The sequence below is a fragment of the Micrasema longulum genome, unplaced genomic scaffold (assembly GCF_059751315.1).
Source record: "Micrasema longulum isolate JH-2025_06_02 unplaced genomic scaffold, ASM5975131v1 h1tg001055l, whole genome shotgun sequence".
In the NCBI taxonomy this organism is placed as follows: domain Eukaryota; kingdom Metazoa; phylum Arthropoda; class Insecta; order Trichoptera; family Brachycentridae; genus Micrasema; species Micrasema longulum.
Genome location: NW_028278243.1, coordinates 233,306 through 251,583, shown reverse-complemented (window position 1 = coordinate 251,583; position 18,278 = coordinate 233,306). Strand labels below are relative to the sequence as shown.

At 31.2% G+C, this 18,278-nt stretch overlaps 2 protein-coding genes across 2 annotated transcripts; one reads left to right on the top strand and one right to left on the bottom strand.

Annotated features, from left to right (window-relative positions):
* Positions 1 to 832: 832 nt before the first annotated feature.
* LOC148277287 (proteasome subunit alpha type-6-like) lies at positions 833 to 8,184 on the bottom strand. Its single transcript, XM_088233095.1, has 5 exons — positions 7,819 to 8,184; positions 7,341 to 7,517; positions 2,078 to 2,233; positions 1,095 to 1,368; positions 833 to 971 (listed from the first exon to the last, which is right to left on the bottom strand). The coding sequence occupies exons 1-5, from the start codon at positions 7,892 to 7,894 to the stop codon at positions 914 to 916; spliced, it is 741 nt and encodes a 246-aa protein (XP_088089221.1). The 5' UTR covers positions 7,895 to 8,184; the 3' UTR covers positions 833 to 913.
* Positions 8,185 to 8,760: 576 nt separating this feature from the next.
* LOC148277286 (uncharacterized) lies at positions 8,761 to 15,835 on the top strand. Its single transcript, XM_088233085.1, has 4 exons — positions 8,761 to 9,088; positions 12,706 to 12,956; positions 14,089 to 14,185; positions 15,152 to 15,835. The coding sequence occupies exons 1-4, from the start codon at positions 8,956 to 8,958 to the stop codon at positions 15,316 to 15,318; spliced, it is 648 nt and encodes a 215-aa protein (XP_088089211.1). The 5' UTR covers positions 8,761 to 8,955; the 3' UTR covers positions 15,319 to 15,835.
* Positions 15,836 to 18,278: the final 2,443 nt, after the last annotated feature.

Below are 18,278 nucleotides of genomic sequence, written 5' to 3'. Positions count from 1 at the left end.
TTTGAAATACAAATAATTTATTGCAGTAAATAATTTTAATCCAAAATGTTATGTATAGTATTACTGTTCTCTGAACCTTACATATAAGTGTAATTACATACACTCCAAATTATGACATAAGCTATATGAAATGAAACAATGAAATGCTCAATTTCTCCAAAACACTTTGATTATATAAATACTTTTTATTAATAAAAATAACATTTTTATGAATTAATATTGACTTATCTAAATCATATCATTGTTATGAATTAATTTTGACTTGTATGAAAAAATCTTAAGATTGAGCGAGTTGGTATAAATTGTTAACGGGCCGCTAAAGGACTTCAATTATAATTTTCTCAAAAAGTATGTTTTATCATTTACATTGAAGGGTTTAATTTGAGATAAATCTTTTTATGAAAAATTCACTGCAGTGTTCAAACTTTTAAAAAGACTTGTATAATTTTATAAATATAAAATTCTGGCAATCAAATTAAAATAAATGGCAAATGCCATTACTATATAAATATGTGAAACATGGCAGTACTTCTTTCATAGATTGATTTTAAAACTTTACAACAGCAAGAGAACAATAACTGTTTTCTTATATGGATAGGTAGAGAGGATATAACGCCACACCACTATCTTTTCACTCAGATCCGGCTTAAATTTTTGCATTGATGTGGCCTAAATTACTTTTCTGAAATATAAAACTAACCTCAGCCTAGCTTACTTGTTAATTTTTTACTGTACATAATATTTAAATAAAAACTGTTTGATGTAATGGGGATTCCATATAGGTAGAACTGAGGGTTACAAAGTAAAAAAGATTCAAAATAATACAAAATCAAAGAATATAAAATTATTTTATTAAAAAAGAAAATGCTGAAAACCATACATCATACTGTATTTAACAAAAATCTATTATTCCTTAATCTTTTTCGGAGATGGCGATGAGATGTTTATCTATTTCTGATTCTGACAGCACCCTGTAAATAAAGAATTGTTATAAAAATCCAAGCACAATAGATATAAAAATATTTTATTTAATAAAGAACCAGCAAACTCAATTATTTGCCAGATTATGAAATGTTATTTAAAAGCAAACTTACACAAACTTGGGGTTATTCTTGCTCACAACACCAACCTCAATTTCTGATGGTTTAAAGTCAACAGATAGAACTGTGGATAAACATGAAATAGCTAGCTGAATGGCTTCATCATAAGTATAGTCCTGCTTCTTTTTGAGTTTCTTCTCCAAGTAGCTGTTGGCTTCGGTTTGTTTAGCTCCTACAGATATAGCTTGATAGTCACAGAAGTAACCGGCTGGATCTGTTTTGTACACACATGGTCCCTTTTCTTCATCAAAAGCAATGAGCATCATGCCTGTTGGATACAGTAAACATAATAAAACATAAGCTATTACACACTTTAAAAGAATTTGTGTTGAAAATGGATTAGTAATTGTGCATATTATACAATTTGAATTTAATTGGGTTGTGGTCCCGTTGCTGGTGTCTTACTCACTGCTCAAAGATTCGTGGTTCGAATCCCACTCTACTCCAACTTGATTCCCATTTTCTAATAGTAAGTTATTTAAAACTCGTTGAAAATGGCTCTTGAAAAAACATTTGGGTAAATCATAAGAATGCAAATATTTCTTTTTTTTTATAAATAAATAATTAATGTAAAAAAAACACTTGGGATGGGTAAACCTGTCATCCTTATTATGAACTTTTTTTTAATGAAGTACACACAAGCGTCATCACGAAGAAGTCTTTACGATAAATGAAAACAGCTGAATAAAAATTACTATTTTTTCTATCATAATGCATTGATGAGAACTTACACATATTTTTGAAACCTCAATGTTTTTTTGAAATTGAAAATGCAAGAAATAAGGTTTTTTTCTATCGTGCTTATTAAGTTGTGAACTAAGTATCGAATATTTTTTTTTATAACTATTTACAAACGTTATATAACATAGAATAATTAATGTATATAATTTTTTTAAATCACGAAATTAAATTTTACTTAAAAAATCAACTTCAAAATCAATTCAACTTTATGTGAACATAAGAAAAAAATGTCTCACTGCATCCGAGTGGCCTCATCTCGGCATTCTGCGTGTAGACCTGAGAGATATCGGCAATGCGCCGACATAGAACATCAACTGGGATTTGATAGCCGTACTTGTACTGCCAGTTACCTGCTTCGTATCTAGCCCGCTGGACTTGGGATTTGCTATCAGCTGAAATAAATAAATTGAAAAAACTAACTAAAAATACGCATTTTGCAATGTTATGTTTTTTTTTAATAATCCATAAAGTAAAAAATAATACCGTTTCATAACATTTCAGCTATTTCACATTACAAAAATAATGGAAACAATAATGGAATATGGATTCACCGGTAAATGTTACAGTATTAGGAGTAAGTATTCAGCCGATGATAGCTCGGTAAATGCCAAGACTTCATTATTCCCCTCTCAAAATAATTTTCAAGTCTCAGTTAGATATTAATATATCATTAAAAAATACCCTATTTCACAGGTTCTATAAAAACATGTAATTTAGAACCTATCATAAATTTTTAAACTTAAAAACCGATTTGGTTTGATGTGAAGGTAAACAATAATTTTATAATGATATTCCATTTTCATGGCTGTTTTGAATACTTTTCATCAAAATACGAATATATTTTATTTTATAAAATTTACATTTGGAGCATTAACTTTGTGGTTATTCATTATAACAATAAAATAGCTTTGTACTTAACCACTTTTTTTCATTTTTAATACTGACCGGTTTCAAAGCTACACAAGGTTCTTTATCAAGGTATAATTAACTACTTGATAAATAAGCTTGTGTAGCTTTGAAACCGGTCAGTAGAGGAAATAAAAAAAGTGGTTAAAAACAAAAGTTGTTTTGTTATTATATTTTATTAGAAATACAGGTTACAAAACTTATTCATAGAGAAAAAAGACAATTTTGCCATCCAATTACATGTACTCGCTTAAAATTTAACTATATAAAGCAATGATTTAAACAACAGAAATAATGAATTAACAAGTAATTTAAACAATATTCTGGATTACAAATGAAAAGAACAGAAATATTGAATTAAATAAGCTAATTATAATTTACAAAGCAAAAAACAATATTAAAGAATATGAGAAACATAGAAAGGTTTGGAAATGAATATTCATAAAACAAAGATTTTGAGTCTAACAGGATGAGACATTTTCATTGATGATAATAAAATTGAAGTGGTTGATGAATACATTTATCTTGGACACAAAGCCAAACTTGGTAAAGATAACCAGATAGCGGAGTTACCAAGAAGAATAGGGCTAAGTTGGGCTGCTTTCGGCATGTTTACTTGAATTTACTTGTATGCTTGAAAAGACAAGTATATGAATCGTACATATTGCCGGTGACAACATACGAACTAGAAACCATGTCTATAACACAAAAAAGTAGCCAGAAATTAAAATGCACGCAACGATCCATGGAAAGACAGATGCTTGGTGTATGTCTAAGAGACAGAATAAGAAATGAAGAAATAAGGCGCCGAACCGGAGTCGTGGATCGTGCAGCGAAATTGAAATGGCAGTGGGCAGGACACTTGGCGAGACAAAATGATGGCAGATGGACACCCAGAATAATAAAGTGGAGACCATGGGCAAACAAAAGAAGTGTTGGAAGGCCACAGAAAAGATGGGACGACGACATTGTCTCTATTGCCGGTAAAACGTGAATGATGAAAGCGGGTGATAGGAAGAAATGGAGACGTTTGGAAGAGGCCTTTATCCAGCAGTGAAAGAATAAGGCTGCAGAAGAAAGAAAGAATATGAAAATATTTAAGTTCACGGAAAACCTTAATTTGTATGAAAAAGTATACAGACTGACTAATTAAAGATATTGGAGGATCGGATAAAAACAAGAAAAATAATGATACTTAAAAATATAGATACAGTAAAACTTCAATTATCCGGATTAATTGTATGCCAGATTTAATTGCATTTGAAATAATACAGCAAATTGGAATCACATTAAAAACTTACTTAAACATGTCCAGCAAAGTTAATTGCACAATTAAATTAAAAACTTATCCTTTATATTTTATTTCCTGATAACGATCTGGATATTTGGCAATCCGGATGACAGGAGTTTGGATAAATGGAGTTCCAATGTAAAGAGTAAAAGCAGACTTCGAAGCTCACTAAACATTTTAACCCTTTATGGGAAACATATTTTGTGTCAATTTACGTCTTGGCAACCTAATAAATGTTATTTTTCAACATAATAAACCTATTACATTTGAATAAGCCGAGTGGAAAATTGATCTACCAGTGTATGTTATAAGTAGAGATCGGATTATATGCAATTGCATTAGCATATTTTGTCTATTTTTACAGGTTTTAGCATATATTAGTGAAAACCTGCTGATGGGGCATATTTGTGTTATTTTTACAGATCTTAAAAGTTGTAGCCGACCTAAAAATTTTAACTTGAGGCTCGTACAATCCTGATTAAACTCCGAATTGCCAGAGACATTCCTGCACAAACTTAAGAGAAAAGCTTGAAAATATTTTACTAAACAACCGGCTTCGAACCTTCGTGTGGCAGGGGTGAAATTTTTCCAGAGACAATATGCCCTAATTTAGCACCTAAGTTCAAGCACTGTCCGGTAACCTCAGTGGATGTGGAATGTTCATTTGTGATTTATAAAAATATTTTCACTGATACAAGGCACAAGAGAAAATTTAGAAAAATAATTATTGTCAACATTAATAAAAACAAAAATTGTTGCATATTTTCATGCTTGCATATTTAAAGCAATTTTCGTGCATATTTCAGCATTTTTATGCTGCATATAATCCGGTCTTTAGTTATTACGATGCTATTGTGACATAAGACATATTATTGATACAAAATATTAGAAAATAAATACCTCAATTCTGGTGATATACTTATGAACCACTTTGTTCTACAGACAAAACCATCACGCCGTTTCCCCATAGAGGTGCGCAGAGAGGATAGAACTCCATATCATATTTGCATACAGACCTCGCTTCCTCTACATTCATACATCTTCTCATGCACGCACGCCGATTATTCCTACTTTTGACATGTCCATCTTCAAGTATTTGATGGACTTGATCGTGCCATGTCTTTCTCGGCCTTCCTCGTTTTCTGCATCCATCAACATTCGCATCGTAGATACTTTTAGCCGTTCTTTCGTTGTCCATTCGCTCTACATGTCCAAACCAACGCAGCACCCCTTTCTTGATTCTGTCGATAATGCATATCTCAGCCTTACACAGTTCACAGATCTTGACATTTGTGCACTTATCATACATCGTTTTGCCACACTTTCGCGTGAGGGATCGCATTTCGACAGCATTTAACCTACTTTCACTCTAGATCCTATAAATGGTTAAATAATAATAATTCCCGGGAAAAATAAAAAATATAGATACACCCATAAATTCAAAATATGTATATTTTTTGTTTTATATTAATTTTATTAATGTAAATTTAGTTTAGAAAGTATTTATTTTATTGTTTGTTTTATTAAACACAGTCCACGCATTACATATACAATATTTTTTTACTATTTTATTTTATACTCAGTACTTAAAAATCTACCTTTTAAATTTTTTATAAATTTGATATTGTATTTATTTATTTGACGGACTTATGCAGTCCATTCTAGCAATGGTAAATACAATTTCTTATAATAAATACAGGCACTAATAAAATACAATTAAATAAAATTAAAGCTAGGACAAAAAAATAATTAAAATTACTACCTCAAGACAAGATCCGGCCTATCTTAGTGATTTTTTAAATCAAAGACTTACACCAAAAAACAGATCTTGCATCGAGCTTACAATATGACACAATCGGGTCATTGGTGCATGCAAGCCATAGTTTGTGCTGTGTTGATCGAGGAACAGCACATTATTATTTCGCAACCGGCGGATTGGGACATTGAATGCCACTTGTTCCAGTAACAATGGTACATTAATTAAGCCATTCAGTAAATTAAACATAAATATGGAGTCAATGTTATTTCTACATTTTTGTAGACTTGAGATTTTTAACATTTAATCCGTTTCTCCGTAAGTATAGCCTCCCCTCTCGGGGCCAATCATCCATGCTACTTTTCTTAGCAAACGATGTTGCACCGATTCAATATGATTTATCCGGCCTACATAGAAGGGAGACCAGATCACGGATGCATATTCTAAAAGAGGATGAACAAGTGAGCAATAGAGTGTGTTAACCGTGAACATATTAGTAAAGTCACTAGATGTCCTGCTGACAAAACCCAACAGTTTTTAGTGACTTGTTAATCATAATATCAATATGTTCACTAAAGGTAAGTTTACAGTCCATGATAACTACGAGGTCCTTAATAGACTTGACTACATCTGAATTAATATTTTGTAATCAAAGGAGATAGGTTTTTTTAATTCTATAAAAATACATTATTTTACATTTTTAAATATTTAATTCTAGGTAGCTGGCTTTGCACCACATATTAAAAGAATCAATATCCGACTGAAGCAGCAAACAGTCATTTGTATTTTGAATTATTTAAAAAAATATATTGTCGTCCGCAAAGAGCCAAAAACGAGTAAAGGAGAATACATTTGCTACATCGTTAATAAACAAATTAAAAAGAAGGGGTGCCAGATGGGCACTCTGGGGTACACCTGATGTAACATCGATACTGGCTGATAAACAGTTCCCAATCCTAACCTTTTGTTGTTGAACATGTGTTTAAAAAAACCTGTCTGCTTAATAAAGTTTGTTTCTTTTATAAATGGTGTCTCACATTTAATTTTTAAATAAACTCATTCTTCTATGAATAACTTTTGACCTATGTGTCTCCTTAGTCGGAACGATGTTGACGTACTGCAGGACGTTGCTCTTGTTGTTGTGTGCAATACTGTTAGTCTTATATTCAATATAAAATTAAGACTTGCTTCATCAGTTGTCGCACTATATTTCAGGTGAAATTATTTAGCATGTGTGTATGTCATCGATCATGGACTATAAACCCCAAATATTTATTATAAATTTAGAGAATCATTATTCTCTTGAAAACAATTAGATAATTTAACTTTAAATCTCTTTAATTTCGGTAAAAGACTAAAGTTGTGAAGTTACCGTATAGAAAGCATTAAAATCTATTTTTACACCACAAAAGACTCAATTACAGCCCATAACAAAACAATCCAACATGGAAATTCTGTGCGTGGAGCGTTTTATTCACTATACTATGGGAGTGGTCGGGGTTAATATATTAATCGCAACATAAAATATAAATAAAATATATATTACCAATCATTCCAGTCATAACGCATCCAATATTTTCAGTTAATTGAAAAAGATGAGTTACTGATGAGGGGTCCAACAACTTATCAGGAACCTTTCTCTGTGTTGCGCAAACTGCGACACTGTCTCCTCGCAATGCCACAGAGGTAAGTCCCCCTTGGTTAATTGCTTTAAATGCATATTCTGTTGAAAAGTAACAAAGTATAATGATAAATAGGTTAAAACTAATAAAAGTAAAAAAAATAATTGTGCTGGTTAATAAAATGTCAGTGGCAAAAATGTAGATGGTGGAAATTTCCAAAATTCACGAAAACACTAATAAATAACATATAGTATTAGGTGTACAGTGATATGTAAATGCATTCATACATTAATGTAAATAATTCAACACAATTCAATTATGACAGTCATTGCATGGGGGACGAGTGTCATTTAATAATTCCTTTATTTGGAAAAAATCAACAGATTTTTCGAAGAAACTTACCGACTTGATAAAGCCGACCTTCGGGGGAAAATATAGTAATATGTCTATCAAAGCCGGCACTGCTTCCTCTAGCCATTTTATCAAAAGTTCTCGAAGTCGGCGAAACAAGAGGTTACTAAAAATTTTTGTTATTTCACTGCGTATCAAAGACAATTTTTCAATTCGTTGTCGGTTTTGATTTTTCATGTCATGTTGTCTAGTCTATTGTTTATGGAATTATTTTTAGTAATTGAAAAAAAGAAAACTCGAGAAATTCTTTCGTGGGAAAAAAATACGGGTTCAATAGGTGTCTTATAAAAAACCCGTTGATTTTCACTAAATTAATATGTTTTAGGTATGTACTCGCGCTTTTCAGAAATTACTTTCGCTCTTTTTATAAAAAATCACGATATTTATGAAAACACAACAAAATAGTTTGGTGCTTACCAAACTAGTATTATTTTTTTTATAGTGATTGGATAGCCCTTTTCTTTCTTTTCCGTCCGACAAGTCACTTCTATTCAACATTAAACGAAATTATGAAGACGAATCCGTTGAATTAATTGCTAAATGAAATTGAGTTATTACAAAATTAGTTGTATGTAATTTATTTTTTGTTGTTGAATACTTTACAAGCATTTTCTGTAATATGTGTCTAAACCACTATAAAATATCACCCTCCTCGTCCTGAGCGCATTGAGAAACTGCAACATTGATTAGAGTGTTAAATAATTTATTACAATATATATTTTTTAAAGTTATTTTTTACAACTTATTATTTACCGATTAAATAAATAAATATGAGTTCGCCAGTATTTAATTAAAGATATAAAAAGGCTTTTTTGAATGTCACAATGTTCAGAAAAAAAAAACGAAACATACATTTTTTTCTGAATAATCTAAAGAAAAAATATTTTATTGTTTATGTTCAAAATAACCGTGCTTTCCATGGTATCTAACCTTATTCAACGATATTGTCTTTGTTTGGTTTCGCGTTTGACGGGTTTCGTTCGATTATTTGTTTTTCCGTTTAGGCATCCCTTTGAATTTTGAATATTTGCTTTGCCAATTAACAATGTCAATTTATTTAAGCTTGTGAGGTCATCGTAGTCACCGTTCACAGGTTTTCATTAAAAACGCGGTGTTTAATAATTTAGTATGGAAGAAAGCGAGTGTTTGTTTGCTACAATGTTGGATTTTGCTGAGACTAATTATTCTGATCAAGATGTTAAACAATCTGAAACAAACAGGGAACATATGTTAAGATTGCAAAGAATATACGATTTTCAAGGTATGCATAAATAATGCGTTGCTTACTGCAATTTTATTTATTAAATGTATTAGAATTACAATTGATATTTGACTTACCGATCCATAAAAAGGCGTTTTTCAAAGTTTATATATTTATTTAGATTTCACATATCTTTAATCATTACTATGCGTCTAAAATATTTATCTCAATAGTTCTTATACCATTGCCTTTTATCAATCAAATTAAATTTTAATTAATATACTTAAATTTTATCTAATTTGTACAAGAACTCATCTCGCAAAAGTACGTGTACATATATATTTTAATGCTTGTATATTTACGTTTGATTTAGTTTTGGTAGCTTTAGTCGAATGATATTTTCGAGGTTCGCCCACCATTCTCATGAATTGACTTCTTGATTAGGAAATTATTCATATTTTTTAAAAATTAACAGTGTGTTGGAGTAGGGAAGCAGTTTTTAATCCATATGCCAGCTCGGCCTATTGGCGGAGTTATCATTTTTACATTTTCCACAAACATATACAGTTGAACTTGGTTATTACGAGGAAGATGGGACCGGTTGAATTTGCTCGTTATAAGCATTACTCGTTATACCAGAGAAAGGTTTTTTTTTATACAATCGCTATTGCACATTGTCTCTACGTAAACAAGTAAATACATATGTGTACATTATTGTAAAAATATGTCAATCGAAGCTAAACTGGCAGTGCACAACGGAGTTTTAGTCCCAACACTTATGTATGGAAGTGAAACATGGAACTGGCAGAGGAAGGATGAAAGCCGAGTGAACGCGGTTGAAATGCGATCTCTTAGACGAATGTGTGGGAAATCAATGTATGACAGGGTTACGAATGATGAAATCAGGCGAGAGTGTGAATCTGAGAAAAGTATAATTGATAAGATTAAGAAAGGGTCTCTGAGATGGTTTGGTCACGTAGAACGAATGGAAGACGAGAGAATAGTAAAACAAGTATATATGGCAAAAATGAACGGCAACGTTAGACGAGGACGACCAAGGAAGACGTGGCATGATCAGATAAACCAAAATCTTAAGTCTGGTCATGTCAAAAGCAGACAGAACCGAAGGGCATGTATGACAAGATGTATGAATGTGGAAGAGGCTAGGATTGTATGCCAGGATAGACGTGTGTGGCGGTCCATTCTCTCTGCCTACCCCTACGGTGAAATGGCGTGAGGGTAGTAGTAGTAGTAGTAATAATTCATACCGATTTTTTTTTAATGTTAAGGACAATTATAATAAATGGTTACAAACATACCTATCACAAGAAGACATGAAGTATGTATCTCTTACATTACACTGATTGTCGTAATTAAAAATAAATACATAATTATTAAAATCTATTTATACACACATTTTTCTGTCAATCCTCTTTTTTTGTAAAACTTAAAATTGATGCTTGCTTCATTGATTTCACTCCCATGGCTCTTAAATTTCCCCTCAAAGCACTCAACCCATTAAACGACTCTTGGGTTATCTCAGTGCTCTGTGCAAAACCTTTTTTTGAGTCCGTGATATTCTTTTCAAATGCAGACAAATAAACATCCTTATTTTTCCACAATGTTGACACTGTGGATGAAGATAGAAAAAACTTTGTACACACTTCCACATTTTTCGCGCCACGTTCGATTTCCGTTCGAACCCCGTAAAAACCCCCGGAACAAGCATGTCATTCATAAACTACAAAAGCAGCTGTAAATTGTAACAATGTGCCGAACCGGCACATACTAAGTTCACAAAGCTTGGATTTTTAAAAAACCATGTGTGTTCATTTTTCAATATTGTCGGCGAAAAATCCAATTGGGTACTTAGACTCTTACATAGCTATCATAAACATAATCCAATCCAAACGCCCGTCGGTATTTACCCTTTATGTTAGCCGACCGTTTGGATTTTATTACTTAGGTTCTTATTTCGAGAATGATATTTATAACATTTGAAAACTTTTTGTGTAATTTTTTGACAATATTTTTGTTTGGTATGTCTTAGAAGTAACTCGTTATAACAGTAAATAATTGTATGGAGAAAACCATGAACTAAAATGTCAACTAATGTTTCCTCGTTACACCCGAGATCTCACTATTTCCGTGATCATTATAACTGAGTTCGACTGTATATGCATATTCTTTTGCGTTATTTTGCATTTTTTGTTATTTGATCTCCGAGCCAATATGATAATGAAACATGTTTGATTCTTTTCAAGATTTCAATATTTTAGGCTGTCCGCGAATGTGTTAACTGGTGACGGAAAAATGCCCGAATGAATCTTTAATATATATGTATTTAAAAAAAATTGCAATAGTGTTGTTTTGCATTACCATTAAAACAAATTTTATGCATTTCTAGTGAAACAGAAAACCATATGTTTTTATACATTCCAACGTGCATCATCAACCCATTTTGTCTGTGTTTAAGGAAAAAACAAAAATAGTTGACCGTTGTTAGATTATAGAAGAAGCTAAAACAAGCTTTAAAAATTTCTGTATTACTTTTTAGTATGTCATGTGTAGTAGATATTATTTTATTTATTTTTATCTTATTTTTTTATTTTCTTTTATTTAGGAAACATACAGTACAGTTACATTGTTTTATATTTTACACAGTTAGACTTAACTCTAATGAATGAAACTCATAATATTTAATATTTTAAAGTTACCTAGACAATAGAAGATTGGTTCATAATGATAGGAGAATTAGCAGAAATGTATTCTCCACCCTCAACAGTAATGAGTAATCACACTTGGGAATATATCGCTCCTCACTAGAAAAGTGTCACAACTAAAAAAGCTAGTTTTGAGAAAATAAATGATTTAATTGAATTATTAACTTCCGATATGGATTTTAAAGCAAATATTACAAAAATGCAGTTATATGGTATTTTTATTAAAGCTTTAATATTTTTAGTTTAATTTGTGATAATTATATGAAACTGCTTAATATATACGATTATTAATTTGTGATTTTAAAAAACATTCCACAATTATATAACCATATTTTATACACCACCAAGATTCATTTAAATGTAAAATATCGCAAACAATTGTCACAGCATAAAATGACCCAGTTTTTTTTTAAAACTAAATTTCTATAAGAACTTTAATTAAAAAGATTTTTAAAAACTCCTTATTTTAAATGTGTCACTTTTTTACTTGATTGCAATATCAGTTTTATTTCTAATAAGAGTTATGAAAAAAGGCACAATGCTTAATGGAATGGTTTTTTACTGTCCTCCGGTAATAATTTGTAGTTAATGTAACACACTTTTCACACAAGACGTGATGCACAAAACAAACGCACTTGTGATATAAGTTTGTTGTGACACAACTCTCGATCATAGCCACAATCAAATGCCGTAGAGCTATTATAGAGTCACTTCAGTCATATAGCAGTGAGTAACTCTGCTTTGCCTATGCAATTGATAAATATTAAAATGTGCGAAAGTTTAAACTTTAAACTTAATTGTAAGAGCTATATTATAACTTATTACTCAAAAATAACTTCCTCCAAAGGTGGGGCAAATCTGCCCATTCTCTTTTAAACAATGATCCAATTTAATTGTAATCTTTTACAATAGACAGCGATAACTTTGACCCAAACCTCTTTATTTTAATTACAGTTAAACAAAAATCCGATTTAATGGAGTTGCGCAACTGCATAGAATACATAAACCAACACACACACGTCATACAGAGCGCATTACGCGAGGCAGGAGACTCCGATGCTGCAGTCCCAGTGTGCAGTAGTATAGTGAAGGATATTATAGCTGTGAAAGCTAACATTCAAGAAAGCATCAACAATGCTATGGAAATCAAGCAAGTGTTGGGAGTTCACTATGAACCCTTCATGGAGAATTTGCTCAAAAAGATGGTAAAATAACTACTTACCACATAGTCAATTTGTTAACCATCTGTCCATTGTCATTAAATATGATCAACATTCGCATATCAAACTAGAAATTGCTAATTATTTTGTCCTAATTTTTAAAATATTAATAACTCGTTTTATAATAAGTACTTTGGATCATATCTAAAGAAACAATAATTTGGTATGTAATGATGTAATAAATGTTTATTATATAAAATCAAATCATTTTGTAAATTATTTTTTATAATGTTTTTTTTTACTGTATTTATATTTATTTCCATCTTTATCTTTCTTTTCTAAATATTTTATGAATCTTTTATGTCTTAGTTTATTAAGTTTTTTTATAAAAGTCGAATGTATTTAAAAATAAAATGTATTTGGATGGATTAAATTTCTTAGATTTTCACGGCCCTTCAGATGCACAATGCGTTATTATGCCGTGTGTCGTTCATACTCTTTTTTGACGTTTTGGATCGCATTGCAGTGTCCATCATCAAGGTTGATGTTATTTATGTAGAAATATATGATACATAATGTACTTATGATTCATTTTGTGTCACAGTTGCTGCTATTTGCAGCTTATTTATCTGAAATCTGTGTCATTTTACAATCTACTCTTTTATGTGATTTCTGTATTACCAGGATGATTTTAATTGCATCCTATCATACCTGTTTATATTGCTGGGATGATTTAAATTTCAATTGCTTCTTTTCTAAGATTACCGGCTCGAAAGAAAACTTATGTCCCGATAAGGTGATCAACCATAGCTGATTTTTCAGAATAGCCGAGCCTGCATGCACTCATGTGCTCTTTTACTCTCGTTGAAATCCAAAATTGACATTACCGCAGGACCATAACTGGGCTCTGTACCTTTATTGATTTACTCCAATTATTATTTTTTCTCTGCGTGTTAAGTGATGTACATTTTTTTTTTTCATATTTGAAATTAATTCATTAAAAAAATAATGAAGAAAAAATAATTAAACCCTTCTGTTCTTGAATTTAAATGTATTTCATAAATATGTATTTAAATTTTAGTGCCTTGTCAAAAATATCTGTGCTTGAAAAAAGAGAATCAAGTAAGAGTTTAAAACTAAATCATACCTATTTATTAAGATAAATCATCTCTTACAGGAAACACAGTTAAATAATTGGAGTAGCGCTCTGAATGTGGCATCTAGATCGCTTGTCAACAGCAGAGCCTTGGTGGATAACATCCAGAATTTGATAGGTATGTTATTTTTTCGTATTATAAAATCATTAAAAAATTAAAATCAATAAAATTATCACTTGCGTGATAAGAAAGAAATATTTGCTTGAATTTATGTATGTTTGTAATCAATTATTCTTAATGGAATTCTATTAAAGTTAAGATAAAAACTCATACTATTTTCAAATGAGTTACATATTCACTACTGTACTAGGTATAGTTATAAATATCGTAATATACCTACTTAATTTAAAAAAAACTCATACTTGTGTATTTGATCACTTAGTGTCATGTTTAACCGAATTCGATGGGACCGATGAGTTTTTTCCAAAAGGATATGTCCGTAGCGAAAATGTACGGCTTTAAATTAGTAAAAATATGAAGTTTTTAAAAACATAAAAACATTCCTGCATGATGGAATACAAAACTAAATCGGGGAAGTTAAAAAATGTAATATTTTCTTTTGCTTCATATGAGAAAAATGTTTCTTGGCAGCTTATATATCGTGGGTATACTAGCAAAAAACGTTAACTCGAAAATATGAAGATTTGACATAATGATACAGTTTTGTAAACACTTTAGTCAGATAAAATTTCATACATCTGTAGTTTTAAGGTTAAGTCGTATACTGGGTATTTTATTCAGGCTAAAATCCTTAAATAGCTTAATAGTTACTTAATATAAAATTAAGAAACGGAAAAATTAAAAACATGTTCTTAAATGAGCACGTAACATCTTACTATATTTAAATAAGATATAAAAGATTAAAATTGGAACAAAACTTAAATGCTTGAATTTTCAAAACATGGATTTGATGGTTGAAGTTTTTTGCCAGTATACCCATGATATTATATACAAAAAGTATTTTGGTGATTCGGTTGATCCGGAAATTCCGTTAAATGCAATTTGTTTAAACGAGACTGTTATGTACTTTAGCGAGGATGATGTTGGGGGGTGAAAAATTAATAGATTCATTTTCTTTTTCAGTTGCTCAGCAACAAATGTGCTCAGAAGTGGTGTCGAGTGATTTGTTTTCATGCCTTGAAATGGAGTCTACTCCCCCGCAACATATCCAGGAGCATGATACAATTGGAAGCGAACAATTTGACGATTCGCGAAAATGCAGCACTCCAATAATTCCTAAAGAAAACTGAAACTCTTTGATGTTAAATATCTATTAATGACTCGTAACCCTGAATGGCGTAACAATGAAAAATGTTGTTTTAAAAATTAGAGTTATCTAAATATGTTTTTTTCCTGTCGATTTACTGAGATGCACAAGTACATCAATTATCATTGTGACCATATTGTTTGATGTGTATAGATCTTTTCTTGTCGCTGTGAATATCAATACTGATTGCTTGCTGTCCTGACAATGTTGGCAAATTGAACGCCAGTTGATTGGAAATTATAAAGCTGTCGCTCGGTGTGCTTCTTGTAATGTCGTATTCCAAATTTGCAATTATGGTTCACAATGTAAATTATATCTTGTGTCACTGTATTGCTAAACTATTTTATTTTGCTCATTTTTAGTTTCTTTTGTAACTAATTTTAATTATGTAAATCAACTACAATGAAAAACAAAATGTCCTTTTTGACAATTTTGTGCATTTATTTACACTCGAGGCCTTACAAGTGTTCTTTATTTGTGATAATATACTATCACATTTACATTAACTTTTATTTATACACTGTAAAACAAAAAAAGATAATATTAAGTTTTGTGATTGGTTAAATGATTATCATATTGTTCTGCTCAATACATACATACTTAGATTTGTTTGATAGCTGTTATTCCACGGAGTATGCGACAATACGTTTGTTACCTAGTCTTTTGAAAATATGAAATAATATGGATGTACATGTTTCTACCTTGCATCTAGTTCACACACAAAGTATGTAGTTTGTCTCGGTTGATTAAGGATTCTACAAATATCAAAATGTTCTAAAACATTAGTCTTCTATTCTAAAAATCTGAAATTAAATTTTCAGTATAGTGATATAAATTTGATGTATTCTATCAATTTGGAATACTGGAAAATGTACAAAATTTACAGGTGTATAAATTTATTTAAAAAATAATAATTCGTACATAAATATAATAATAGTAGTAGCAGAAAATAACTAATATTGATGATTTTGTAGGTTGCATGAACTTGATGTTAAGATATTTTTTTTTTATCAATAACTCATTCTTTTAATAATAATATATTCAGAATATTATATTTTTAGTCACAAATCTGTAGTCAGTGTAGCAAATCCATGCAACAAATTTAGCAGTTTCAATGTTACTCGTATTCTATCATTAACTATTGTTGTACGTCAATGAAAAGTGTACAAGTATTTTATATTATGTACTCATAATGAATATTTTCAAAAGCTTAGCTCTTAAGTACAAATTTTTGACTTTTCTGTATTACTTACTCCCCACTTAGGGAAGTGTCTTCACTGCCAACACATGTGATTATTGAGTAATTTTATGAATAATGTGATGTGTTATCACTGTGAATAATATATATCAAGAATATCACTCGTCATGTTGTAACACTAAGATACATTCCATAATAAAATATCTATGCCATAGAACCATATTTTCAAGTTAAATGAATAATTATTGCAATGTTTGCATGAAAAATGTGCTTTATTATATTTTAAGCAGTAAAACTTCAATTTATATGTATTTTACAGTATCGAACAGATTAATTGAAACGAGATAAAAAGTTTTGGAAAATCTTTTATTTGTTAGTTTAAAAAAATATAGAACTACATACGTATGTAAATATCACGAACTAATATTTAATATGACCTCCTCTGGCCTCAATCAAAGATTTTATTCTTCTTGGCATTGATTCTACGAGGTTTTGGCACGTGGATGCCATTTTTTCATCTCGAAACCATACCTGAATTATGGACGAAATGAGCTTCTCCACCATAGCACAATCAATTTTGCTTCTTGACAGGCTTCCTAGCTGGTCTTCCCGCCTCCAAGAGTCTTCGACGAACAGTCATTGAAGTTACATACACTCCAGTGTCAGCCAATTCTCGTGCAAGGTCCACAGCGGCTTTACGACAGTAATTTCGAATAGAATCAAGTAATCGCTGGTCATCTCGTTTACTTGTCTTCATTTTTACGCTGCATTTCCCCTTTCTCTTCACTGAGATATCCCTTGACTCCTCAAAGCATTTTATTATCCTACTGACTGTCGCTAAACTAACTCCAACCTCGGCTGCAATGTCTCTTTGAGTTTTTGTGGTATGCTTGGACATTGTCGCTATAATTGTCCGCTTATCTACTGATATATCCATCTTTAAAGGCACCGTCGAAATATCAGAATTGAAAAACTTTTATTAAAATAACGAAAAAAGGTGCTCAATATCTTAAATAATCTCAAAAACGTGTCGACATACATGCCAATATAAAGTAAACGTCAAAATAACGACTGTGTTGCCAAAAATATCGAAGAAATTGTTGCCAAAGTTGAAAATATGGAAAAAAAGTTTTGTTTCAATTAATCTGTTCGATACTCTACCTATACAAATACATATAATGGATATTCTAAAAATATATTTTCTTCTTCCTGTGCCATGGGAGCGGACATGGAATGATGATGTGCCATATCAGGTCCTCCCGACGTTAGGGATCACTCGGGAGTAGGCATCCTTGTCCTACGCCAACCGGAACAGCTCCTCAACCCCGTGCATTCCCACCCAGTAGCCACTCAGCCAGGACATCTGTCGCCTTCCAATCAAGAAGAATGATTTCATGTTGTTGAATGATGATTGTGCTATCTCTATTCTGCATCTCATTTCCCTATCTGGGTCCAGATCAGAAGTGATTTGACTGCCGAGGTTAAGTTAGTCACTCTCGATTATTTGACCATACAGCACTATTGTGAGGGTTTCAGCTATACACCATCTTTGTTTTAGTCAAATTGATGTTCAATCCCAGTACTCTACCAGCTCTATCAATTTTATCAAGGATTTTCTGAAGGACACGTGTGTTGTCAGCCAGGATAACGGTATCGTCAGCATATCTGATGTTATTGATAATTTTGCCGTTCATTCTTATTCCCTTTGTTTTGATCTTGTCACAGTATAAGTTAAATAATAAGGG

Bases quoted from the DNA above. Each gene is read 5' to 3' on its own strand.
- LOC148277286 (XM_088233085.1), top strand. From the start codon at position 8,956: ATGGAAGAAAGCGAGTGTTTGTTTGCTACAATGTTGGATTTTGCTGAG. The intron at 9,089-12,705 runs GTATGCATAAAT...TTTTAATTACAG, and splicing joins AAGAATATACGATTTTCAAG to TTAAACAAAAATCCGATTTA. The intron at 14,186-15,151 runs GTATGTTATTTT...TTTCTTTTTCAG, and splicing joins TAACATCCAGAATTTGATAG to TTGCTCAGCAACAAATGTGC.
- LOC148277287 (XM_088233095.1), bottom strand. From the start codon at position 7,894: ATGGCTAGAGGAAGCAGTGCCGGCTTTGATAGACATATTACTATATTT. The intron at 7,518-7,818 runs GTAAGTTTCTTC...ACTTTTCAACAG, and splicing joins AGGTCGGCTTTATCAAGTCG to AATATGCATTTAAAGCAATT. The intron at 2,234-7,340 runs GTAATATATATT...TATTTATTTCAG, and splicing joins CGTTATGACTGGAATGATTG to CTGATAGCAAATCCCAAGTC.